The sequence below is a fragment of the Danio rerio genome, chromosome 16, assembly GCF_052040795.2.
Source record: "Danio rerio strain M-AB ecotype USA chromosome 16, GRCz13ab, whole genome shotgun sequence".
Classification (NCBI taxonomy): Eukaryota; Metazoa; Chordata; class Actinopteri; order Cypriniformes; family Danionidae; genus Danio; species Danio rerio.
The window spans coordinates 48,532,773-48,545,053 of NC_141036.1; the positions used below are offsets into that span (position 1 = coordinate 48,532,773).

At 34.0% G+C, this 12,281-nt stretch overlaps 2 protein-coding genes and 1 long non-coding RNA gene across 8 annotated transcripts in view; 2 read left to right on the forward strand and 1 right to left on the reverse strand.

The window, feature by feature from the left end:
• Positions 1-12,281, forward strand: part of LOC147840401 (uncharacterized) — a 615,523-nt gene that overhangs the window by 540,246 nt on the left and 62,996 nt on the right. The window lies entirely within an intron of this gene.
• The window catches only part of dpy19l1l (dpy-19-like 1, like (H. sapiens)), a 754,017-nt gene that overhangs the window by 119,881 nt on the left and 621,855 nt on the right, over positions 1-12,281 (forward strand). The window lies entirely within an intron of this gene.
• On the reverse strand, positions 1,836-7,611 carry LOC137487854 (uncharacterized). Of its 5 annotated transcripts, none has more exons than XM_087287777.1 (5): positions 7,097-7,527; positions 3,616-3,702; positions 2,911-3,509; positions 2,644-2,820; positions 1,836-2,565 (listed from the first exon to the last, which is right to left on the reverse strand). In XM_087287777.1, exons 3-5 carry the CDS (start codon positions 3,452-3,454, stop codon positions 1,883-1,885), a joined length of 1,404 nt encoding a protein of 467 aa, XP_087143903.1. In that variant the 5' UTR covers positions 3,455-3,509; positions 3,616-3,702; positions 7,097-7,527; the 3' UTR covers positions 1,836-1,882. The 5 variants fall into 5 exon arrangements, with proteins under 5 accessions (XP_087143903.1, XP_087143904.1, XP_087143901.1 ...); XM_087287778.1 differs by having other exon boundaries at positions 3,616-3,984; positions 7,097-7,315; XM_087287775.1 differs by having other exon boundaries at positions 2,911-3,702; positions 7,097-7,611.

The window sequence follows — 12,281 nt, forward strand, 5'->3', positions numbered from 1 at the left end:
GAGCCACTAGTGTTTTTGGGGGCACACTTTAACATCACAAACTACTTAAACAATTATTCAAAGTTTTTTGTTTAATGCATTTAATGCATGTAAATTCAAGACTGCATTTCTTAATGTAAAACTATGTACACTCAATTTCTGATTTATAAAAGCCGCTGCATAGCCGACGACTTCCTATATTAAAAGTTTTAAAATCGCTATTGAAAATAGAAGACTAATATATTCAACAGTGGTGGACATTTTGATAGTGTTTCACAACATGAACATGACTGTCACTGAAGTTGTGTTTTTTTTATTACCTGTGTCAATTTGGGGCTGAAATTTTGATGAATGCGGGAAACTGCACGCAGTGCCGTACCGTCACTAACAAAAGTCAAGGAAAAGCAGCGAGAGGGAACGCGCACAACACAGAGAGTGTGCGAGAGAGGCCTCAGTCATATCTCCGTCTACCACCAATGGCAGGCCTGTAGCCACCCCAGTGAAAGGGGTGATTCCTTATTTCTAAAAAAAAAAAAAGGACCTTTGTTTTTGCAATAATACGCCTCATTTTCTATTTAACTATGAGATTTCAACACATTTTAAGCACTATTTTTAGCTGAATTAGCTTGTCGGATGGTTATCATAACCACACCTTTTGATTTACCAAAAATATTTACAAAAGATTTACAATAAATAAATATGAAAAAACACAATCAGACATAAATTACATCATTTATCATTAGAAAACATATATATGAATCAGTTTCAAACTAAAAACCAGCCTATTGTCATTTAGGCAAATTATAAATAACAATCTGGCTAGCACATTCAACTTTCCTCAGTCAGAATTTGACCATTTGAATAAAAATAACAATAATAATGTAGAGATTTACAAGTTATCTAGCCTCTCTTGTAAAAAAGTGCATTTGAAAATTCATGAATAACAACAATCACCAAATTAGTATTTAAATTCATTTTAATAAGGGCCACTTTTGTTGCTTACCTTTTTATTGCTCTTTTTTTTTTTTGTTTCAAGAGTAAGACCCAAGATTTAGAATAAAACATGTAAACTGTTTTCTCTATTTAAAAACAATACAGCAGCAAAAGATGACTTCTCTTACGTCAAACTGTGCATTTTCAAACAGCTGGATGTTAGACTCGTGAAAAATAATTATTTGCATTGGACAAAACTATTGAGAATTACGCTCAGTCTTATTTTTTACTTATTATCATGGCATAACAGTCAAAATAGGACAAATGAACTCATGTTTGGGACATATTTTGGACCTTTGTCAGTGAGGGGTGGGTCATTCGAACCACCTGAACATGATAATTAATCTATTACCAAGGTTTTATTTAAAAATGGGAAATCTTCATGTCTGTTGTGAGTCACTTCGAATCCCAAGCTGTTTTAGAAACCCAGAGATAAAAAGAGACCATATTAACTGCTCACTATCCTAAACTTACACATAAATAGATGTATTTTGCTACCTTTGGACAAATAAAGGGAGCTTAATTTAATTTATTTGATATTTAGATTTATTTTGATCGACTGTCTGTTTAACAGGCTGACATATTGCAAGTGGTTAGAACTTTATATTTGTGTATAATACATGTGAATAAACTAATTTTCATATCAATGGCTTTTAAATAATGAAAAAAGAAAATGTAAAGCTCATTTCATAATTTGTCAAACATTATCATTATAAATTAAAATGTTTTTTGGAATAATTAATTAATCTATGCAAGGTGATGGAACTTTTTAAAGCAAGTTGAAAATCTTTCTGACCCACAATGCTCAAATAACTGATTAATACACAAATAATCATTAAAAAAGAACAACACAGAGAGAATAATTTTAAAGTTTGACAACATTTAATGACACACAAAAACAAGAATAGTCCTAAAAATAGGTTGCAGAGTGGAATCTTGAAAGCAGAGGAGGGCTTCTTGTTATTGAGCGAGTCCTCTTCATCTTGACATCATTATCAAGTGGGAAAAACATGAAGTTTGAAGGAAGAGCAGGTCGCATAGCAACATGAGCTGGTTTCAGAGCAGGCAAATTTGTAAACACAGGAACAGGCAGAGGCACATGTTCGTCCATCTTCACTCCACTTGTAAGACGTGGCAGGCTGGGTAAGGACAGGTGAGACTCAACTTTACAATCAGACCCACATGAAGGGTCGGCGCCGTTCCTCTCTCCCTTATTTACTAAAGGAGGAAACCTGGACGCTTGACGTTCTGGAGCTTCGTCAGTGAACTCTTGTCCAGCCAAAAGCTTAACAGGAGCACAGCGTCGCCTCAAAATAGGCATTTGTGTTGAAACAGCAGCAGGATGCTGGGATTTGCCTACTCTCACTGCCAGAAGAGATGAGGAACACTCAACACTGACATTCAGCTCAGACTCACATGGAGGATCTTTCAGAGAAACTTTCATCTGATGCTCTGGAGGTCCATCAGTGAACTTCTGTCCACTGACAGGCTTCACAGGAACACACTTTGACTCCAGAACAGGCAGTTTTGAGCGTCCAGCAACAGGATGTTTGGGGAGAGGCCTACGCTTGTCCATCCTCACAGGTTGGCTCCCTGAAAGGCCAACAAAAAATGAGCAAGGGGCAACACTGAGGTCAGACTCACATGAAGGGTTGATGTTTTCCACTGTACCTTTCATCATATGATTTGAGTCCACATCCAGCCATTCTGAAGGTTCATCTGTGAAACTCTGCTGGTTGACAGGCTTCACAGGAACACACTTTGACTTCAGAATGGGCAGTTTGGAGCGTGGAGCATCAGGATGATGGCGGAGAGGCCTACGTTTATCCAGTATCCCTGATTGGCTCCCTGAGAAAGACACAAAAAATGAGCAGGGGGCAACAATGACATTAAAGTCAGACTCACATGAAGGGTTGATGTTTTTCACTGTAGGCCTACCTTTCTTCATATGATTGGAGTCCACGCCCAGCCATTCTGAGGGTTCATCTGTGAAACTCTGCTGGTTGACAGGCTTCACAGGAACACACTTTGATTTCAGAATGGGCAGTTTGGAGCGTGGAGCAGCAGGACGAGGACGGAGAGGTGTACGTTTATCCATTCTCACTTCTCGACTCTCAGAATGGAGCAGAGGAGATGAAGAATGGTCAACGCTGGCACTCAGGTCAGGCTCACATGAAAGATAGCTGATGTCTTCCAGTGAAACCTCCATCATATGTTTAAGACACCTCACTCCGCGACGTTTTGGCAGTCCATGACCATCAGTGAACTTCTGCTTCTCAGCAGGTTTCACAGGAACATGGCGCAGCTTCAGAACAGTTAGGTTTGAGCATACAACCTCAGGATGCTGGTGGAGAGGCGTACTTGTGTCCATCCTCACTGAACTGCTCCAGGAATGGGGCAGATCAGACGAGGGACGGTCAGCATTGGCGTTCAGATCAGACACAGGTAAAAAGTAGCTGACACTTTTCACTGAAACTTTCATCTGACGCTTAGGAGAGCTCACGTCTCGATGTTCTGGAGATCGTGGCACGGACTGACTGTTAGACCACATGTTGAAAAAGTGGAGTGAAGATTATATCACAACAACAACGACAAACTGGATTCACCAAGCGATAATGGCGACTGTCAAATGTAACTTTTCACCGTGGAATGGCCGCTATGATGTCAACATTCTTTTAGAACGTCCGCGTGCCTTCAAACCTGTGACGTTCTATCAGGCATCATTTAAATCTGTAAAATAGCCAATATTCACTTATACAGGCCTTTTATTTCCATATTACATTTGTTTAATTAATTTATAAATGCATCAAATCGGTTCTCATTTTACTCTGAGCGCATTTCTTAAACGACGGATTTAACGCAGATGAGATTTGGGGCAGATTTTAATATAGCAGGTCTACTGCATAAGTGAAAGTGTGGCTCCCTCTAGAGGTGAAAATCAACCAATATTGAATAAATATCAGTTATTCATCAGTTATTCATCTCCTTCCAAGAATATATGGAGGACGAAACCTACAACAACAATAAATAAATAAATATGTATTTGTAAATTTATTTATTGTCATTTATTTATACATTTGCATATTATTTGTTTTTAGTTTGTTTTTGCAGGTTTCGTCCTCTATTAGTATATCAAGTCAAAGTCAAAGTCAAAGTCAGCTTTATTGTCAATTCAGCCACATGTACAAGACATACAGAGAATCGAAATTGCGTTACTCTCAGACCCAAGGTGCTTAACATTAATATAAAATATATATATAAAAAATAGTAGAGTTTAAGAAAAAAAAAAATTTAGAAAATTTACAGTATATACATTGCACATAAATGTGGTCTAAGAAATATACATATGTAATAAAAAATTGTAAACAATACAGTGACATTAAGGGCATATAGCAATGAGTGCAAAGTAAACCAGAGTTGTGCAGATAAAAAAACAGTATAGTGCAAAAAGAACTTGTAAACATGATAATTGTGATAAAGTAATAATTGTGATTGTGTATATATAGTTCTGTATGGAAATATAAAGTGCATTTTTAATTTCCTGACTGTGTTTTTTAATTCAATTAAATTTAATAATTGCTTTTATTGGCATGACAAGTTTATATTAAAAAGCAGGCCCGTAAGGTTTGGAGGGGGGGAGGGGGATGGGGGTTCAGGTGGTTCGAAAGACCCTCCACTAACAGTCCAGAATTTGGTCCCTACATGAGCTGATTTCTCCCACTTTTGTATACTAAGCCATCATAAATTGTGGACATTACCGAAAGAAGAAGGCTTTAAGACTAATTTAATTTTTAATTATTCAAATGGCCAAATACTGACCGAGGAAAACTAACTGAACTGGCCAGTTTGTTATTTGCTTATAGACTACAGTCTTTAATTTAAAATAAGTTTTAAAAGTTTCCTAATGGTTTATTTATTTATTTATTTTTTGATTATTGATAAATTGATGATAATAAATGTTCATATTTCTATGTAAAACATTAAATGCTAATTTCATAACATTATTTATAAAACTCTAACTTACAGTTTAAATGCACATCAGTAAATATACACTTACAGTCAAATAGTATTGTCAGCACATTTTTGCTTGAAATATTTTTGGTACATCAAAAAGTGTCACCATCCGACAAGCGAATCTACCAATGCTTTGCTCTTAAAATATCACCAAAATGCAGTATTTTAACCTAATAATTGATTAGAAAATGAGGCCAATAACTGAAAAAACGTCCACTTTTTGAGAGAAAAGAACCACCTCTTTCAATAGGCTGTGGCTAGGAGCATGAAAAGAATACACACACACACACCGAATTATTAGCCCCCCCTTTGAATTTTTTTTTCCTTTTTTAAATATTTCCCAAATGATGTTTAAGAGAGTAAGGATATTTTCACAGTATGTCTGAAAATATCTTTTCTTCTGGAGAAAGTCTGATTTATTTTATTTCGGCAAGAATAAAAGCAGTATTTTTATTTTATTTTATATATATATATATATATATATATATATATATATATATATATATATATATTATTTTTTTAAACACTATTTTAGGGAAAAATATTAGCCCCTTTAAGCTAATTTTTTTCTCGATAGTCTACAGAACAAACCACTGTTATACAATAACTTGCCTTATTACCCTAACCCGTCTAGTTAACCTAATTAACCTAGTTAGGCCTTTAAATGTCACGTTAAACTGTATAGAAGTTTCTTGAAAAATATCTAGTAAAATATTATTTAATGTCATCATGGCAAAGATAAAATGAATTCATTATAAAAATGAGTTAAGAAAACTATTATGTTTATAAATGTGCTGAAAAAATCTCTCCGTTAAACACAAATTGGGAAAAAAATAAACAAGCGGTCTAATTATTCAAGGGGGCTAATAATTTTGACTTCAACTGTATATGATTTTATTTGTTTGATATTTGGATTTGTTTTGATCTAATGTTTGTTTAACAGGCTGACATGTTGCAAGTATAAATGGTTAGAACTTTATCTTTGTGTATAATACATGTGTGTACTAAATTTAAATATAAAATCAATGGCTTTTAAATTAAAAAAATGTAAAGTTAATTTCATAATTGTCTAGCCTATCATTAAAAATGTAAATGTTATTTAGATAAATTTATTAATCTGTGCAAGGTGATGGAAAAGCATGATGAGTGACTTGTTTTATTTACTGTATGATTGATTAACAATAGTGTAATCACACTCTTTTGTGTTCTTTCACAGGCCTGCCACCCCGGTGAAAGGCGTGGTTCTTAATTTCTCAAAAAGTGGACCTTTTATGCAATTATACGCCTCATTTTCTATTTAATTATGAGATTTCAACACATTTTAGGCACTATTTTTAGCTGAATTAGCTTGTCGGATGGTCATCATAACCATCATAACAAACAAACCATAATTTTGATGTACCAAAAATATTTACCAAAGATTTACAATAAATAAATGTGAAAAAACACAATCAGACATAATTGACTTCATATATATGAATCAGTTTCTAAAAAAAAAAAAAAAAAAAAAAAAAACAAGCCTAAAACAACTAAAAACCAGCCTATTGTCATTCAGGCAAATTATAAATAACAAACTGGCCAGCACATTCAACTTTCCTCAGTCAGAATTTGACCATTTGAACAAAAATAACAATAATAATGCAGAGCTTTACAATTTATCTAGCCTCTTGTAAAAAAAAAAGTACATTTGAAAATTCATGAATAACAACAATCGCCAAATTAGTATTCAAACTCATTTTAATAAGGGCCACTTTTGCTGCTTCACACCATTTTATTGCTCATTTTTTATTTCAAGATTAAGACCCAAGATTTAGAATAAAACCTGTAAACTGTTTTCTCTATTTAAAAACAATTCAGTAGCGAAAGAGTCACTGAATATAACAATAAAGCGAAGGTGTGTGCAGTATCCATATGCTCCAGCAGAGTGCGCACAAGGAACAAATTATAAACATCACAGTATATATAGTGTGAACGACGATTTAGCTTGTTCTTCAGTGTTTTTTTTTTTTTGTTGTTTGTTTTTTTACTTTTAAAAGGCTTATAAACAATTTCAGTAGAAACATTTACATCCTGTTTATCACAACGTAAAGCAATTTAAAGATCTGCTTACCCCATTTAGGTGATGGTCCTTCCACCGCCACACAATTTCTGTAGGACTAACTCAAATTAGTTCAGGGATCCTACTTTATGTCACCTCAACGAATATGCTGCACGTTTTATCTCATGTTATATTTATAAAGAAAAATGAATCCAGTTTTTACTCGGAGAGATATTTATGTACTTAAGCTATAGCGTGAAACCTAGCAAGGTTTAAAACAGGCCAAACGCCAGCACTACCCCAAAAACGTATTCAATAGTTTGGCCCCCTCCCATTTCGTTTTGTGTGTGTCTGTGTTTATACTTCCGTAAGTTTCATTCATTCAACGCAGGTTAATAATATATGGCTGTGGACAAAAACAACAGACATTACAATTAATTGGAGTTTTAAGGTCTAATAACATTTAAGTTGATCAGAGTAACATGGACTTTTAATTTTAGTCAGCCAGCCCTAGCTTCCGGTGAATTGTCATCACATACAAAATCGCTGCATACTCTCATCAGCCTCACATTTGCCACAAAAACACCTATGAGACAAATGTGTTTAACTCTCTTTTTCCCTTTTCTGCTGTGATTTGCAACTTAATTTTTTTACAGTGGCATAAAAGATCTGAAAACATTGTATAATAGAAAGGTTTTAAAGTAAATTGCCATTGTACATTGCCATATGTTGTATATTCTTTGATGTGTTTGTCACGTTTTGTATTTATGTATTCATCTTTAAAAAGTGACATCCCAAAGTAGTATAGGTCTGTTAAACGGTAAGTAATTTAGAAATGAATAAAATAGTTATATTATATATATAATATTATTTATTATGTACATTAATAAAAACGAGTAAATACAAATATATGTACTTTTTTTGTATTTACTCGGTATTATATATCATTGAATACATAATGTAAATAACAATTATAATACATGTTATAATTACTCATGTTTAATATGTATGTTCATTTTATTAATACTTATCGATAAGCTATAGTAGTTTTGCTATTTCCTCATTAGATTTCCCTAGCTTATGTTTATATCTGTAAGCCAACACTAATCCCTCACCAAGACACCTGCCCTGTTCTCCACTGGCTCTCCTCACACCACAGCTCAACTTGTCTTCTCTGACTGCTGTTTTGTCTATTAGCCTGCCCCTGATCTCTTGGCCTCATTGCAGGTTCATAGTTATATGGCTGAGGGCCATCGTACTCATTTAAATATACATTTGCGATTTCCTCGACTGAACTCTCATTAGGATCCATTGTGAAACTATCGCACTTCTCCCCATTTCGACATCACTTCTAGTCTAGCGATTTTTAGATACGGAAGAAAAAAATTACCACTATAAACGACTCCAGATGCCGTAATAGCGTACTTTAAGGTTTTTTTTTTTATTTTAAATCTCGTTCTTACTTTATTTTTCTTCACATTGACTCACTGGGGTGTCTAACCTACAATATGCTCTTTAAGATCTGATTTCTTAAAAAATAATAATAATAAAAATAAATAAATAAATAAATAAATAAATAAATAAAAACAGCAATTTTCAGTGTCTTGCTGAGATACGATATAAAGTGAGAATCACGTCAAATAAGTGCATTAAATTATATTTTCTGCTCCATGTCATTAAAATATGATTTTTTTTGTCTGATTGTATTTTAATTACATTACAACATCGATGCTGGAAAACGAACCTTGAGAAATTGAAAATAGTCAGATAAAGCTTTCACCAGAAGTTCATCATTGGCTAAAAAACATTAGCTGTGCATATATTGTCATATAGTTCATACATAGTTTTTTGAAGAGATCTTTACATTTTTTCATATATAACATTTACTTGTTGTCTATTTATATTTATATTTTGTACGTTTTCTAGTAACTTTGAATTTTTAATGCAAAAGATTAAATGTATAGTAGTAGGCCTAACAAATTTGCATAAAACTGTAGCCTATAATTACTTGTAACTCATTTAATTAAGAGGTGCCATTTACAGCTAGTTTGGTCAATGACTTAAGTATAAAAAATGTTTATCTGTCCCATAAGTATTGCTTTTAAGCTCAAGTCTTTACACTAAATGGCAGAGACAGTAGACATTTCATATTTGGCTGATGTTCTGATGTCTGTTTAGTGCTTTGCTTTGTTTGATGATGTTTCACAGCTGGGAATACATGTATGTTTGTCTCTCTGTGTGTGTGTGTGTGTGTGTGTGTGTGTGTGTGTGTGTGTGTGTGTGTGTGTGTGTGTGTGTGTCAAACTGACAAGCAGTGTTTTTACAGGACAAGTGCTCTCAGGTGCTGATGACCCTGCTGTGTGTCCAGCAAACAGAGAAGAGATGAGCCTGCCACTGGTTCTGAGATTGGATGAGAAGAGCAATTCCTCGGGGAAGAAGGTCACTCATCCTCTAGCCGTTTATGGAGCATGCCCAGCGTCTGCAATGATCTGCTGCTTGCTTTCACTGGATGAAGCAGCAGCTTACACTCATCTATCTCTGTCCCCATTTTTAGAAGCATTCACTCATTGTATAAGACAGTGGTTCTCAAATGGTTTTGCATCATGATGTAACTCAATACCAAAACCAGAAACTGTTCTGCAAAAGCAATCAAATACTATTTTACTGAAATATGGACTGCCTATAGACACTATATATGTCTCCTCTTTAATTTGAATGCTCAATTCACAGCACAAATAGTTGGTGGATTTCATAAGCCACGATTGTACACCATTATTTTTTTATTTGCTCATACTTTTTAAGAATAAGGGCCATGCTGTACACTACCTGACAAAAGTCTTGTCACCAAGTGTAAGGCACAGCAAATACTATTTCACTTCTAGTTGATCATTTGGTATAAGAAGTGGCTTATATGAAAGGCAAAAGCCTCTATAGATTACGCTTATTCTACCAAAATAAAATACGATCATGCTTTGATTTTTAATTATTTATTTAGGGCAGTAAGGTCAGACTTTGCTTAGACAAAGGTCTTTTCACTTAACAGAAATAATGTACAGTATAGAATATAAAGTCATGGTGCAGTGGAAAAATAATGAATATTGTGTTTGACTCCCATCAGCTTGGAGGAGTGCATCCATACATCTCTGCAATGACTCAAATCACATATTAATAAAGTCATCTGAAAGAAAGCGTTCTTGCAGGACTCCCAGAGTTCATCAAGATTCTTTGAACTCATCTTCAATGCGTCCTCCTTCATCTTACCCCAGACATGCTCAATACTGTTCATGTCTGGTGACTGGGCTGGCCAATCCTGGAGCACCTTGACCATTTTTGCTTTCAGGAACTTTGATGTGGAGGCTGAAGTATGATAAGGAGCGCTATCCTGCTGAATAATTTGCCCTCTCCTGTGGTTTGTAATGTAATGGGCAGCACAAATGACTCAATACTTCAGACTGTTAATGTTGCCATCAGCTCTGCAGACCTCTTGCATGCCACCATACTGAATGTAACCCCAAACCATGTTTTTTCCTTCAACAAACTTGACTAGTTTCTATAAGAATCTTGGGTCCATGTGGGTTTCAGTAGGTCTTCTGCTGTATTTGTCATGATTGGGATGCAGTTCAACAGATGATTCATCGGAAAAATCTACTTTCTGCCACTTATGAAATGATCAACCAAGTCAAGTTATTATTTGTTGCTCTTACAACTGGGATCGATGATAAGACTTCAGGTATATGTATTTAAGCCTTTTTAAGCTGACAAAATATACCAAAAGTGATTTTTGTCCCTCTATGTTGATAATACTTAAGCAAGCATAATTATGCACTATTAAAGTTTAAAACTTCATTTTATGCATTTTGCATTGTCATAAAGGTCTGCAACTTTACTGGGGTTATGCAGTGCGAACTTACTGTGGATATATTTTGTAATACAGGCCTCAATGATTCCAGTTCTGGGGTCTGATTATTAAAATTTGCATAGAAACTTTCCAAAAAATCAACATACACTAGAATAAATTGTCATTAACTTAATAATTATATATATACAGTTGAAGTCAGAATTATTAGCCCTCCTTAATTATTAGCCTTCTTGTTTATTTTTCCCCCAATTTTTGTTTAACGGAGAGCAGATTTCCAAACAATACAACTGATTTATGTTATCTTTGCCATGACGACAGTAGATATTATATTTAATATTTCACTAGATATTTTTTAATACACTTCTATACAGCTAACAAGGCTGGTTAGGCTAATTAGGCAAGTTTCTGTATGACAATGGTTTGTTCTGTAGACTATCAAAAAAAAAAAAGTTTAATAGGGCTAATAATTTTGTCCTTAAAATGGTTCTTAGAAAAATAAAAACTGCTTTCATTCTAGCCAAAATAAAACAAATAAGACTTTCTCCAGAAGAAAAAAATATTATCAGACATACTGTGAAAATTTCCTTGTACTATTTAACATAATTTGGGAAATATTTAAAAAAGAAAAAAAAGTCAAAAGGGGCTAACAATTCCGGAAAAAAAAAAAAAAAAAAAAATATATATATATATATATATGTATATATATATATATATATATATATATATATATATATATATATATATATATATATATATATATATATATATATATATATATATATATATATAATGATAATAATTTTTGATGATTATAGCTCATATGATGATCCCATTTAGTGCACACACCACACATATAAATGAGACCCCTGGTCATTTTTACAAAGAGACTTGAAGTCATCTCAAGTGTAAAGGCCATGTACACCTGAATGATTTTCGCTTGCACTAATGAATGACACCTTGTGAATAAACAAAGGATCAGCCAAACAAATACGCGAAAAGCCATGCATAAAAGTGTCATCAATTGTTCATGTTTTACTTTTGGTCACGTGACTGGAGCTGCTAAAGACACCGCAAAAGACGACTTGGTCAAACACAAAACAGTCTAGGCGAGCACACATGAATGGGATGTGCTGAGGCCAGATCAATGGGGTTGCTTTTTTCTTTGGTGTTTAAACTATGATAAACGCAACAACAACTACAAAAAAGTTGGCAAGAGGGAGTTATTATGGTTGCAGATCAAAAATAATTCGTTAATGACTTTCACATCAATCTTTTTCATGACTTGTAATTTCATTAAGCACCACCTAACATTAGGAAGAGGTTTTGCATGTTTACTCTGCTCATCACCAATGAAAACTGCTTGAGTATGAATGCTAAAAAATGACTAGAAAAAAATGC

Coding starts and splice junctions, on each gene's coding strand:
- LOC137487854 (XM_087287775.1), bottom strand. CDS start 3,523: ATGTGGTCTAACAGTCAGTCCGTGCCACGATCTCCAGAACATCGAGAC. Junction 2,821..2,910: donor CTCCAATCATATGAAGAAAG/GTAGGCCTACAG, acceptor TGTCTTTCTCAG/GGAGCCAATCAGGGATACTG. Junction 2,566..2,643: donor CTCAAATCATATGATGAAAG/GTACAGTGGAAA, acceptor TTGGCCTTTCAG/GGAGCCAACCTGTGAGGATG.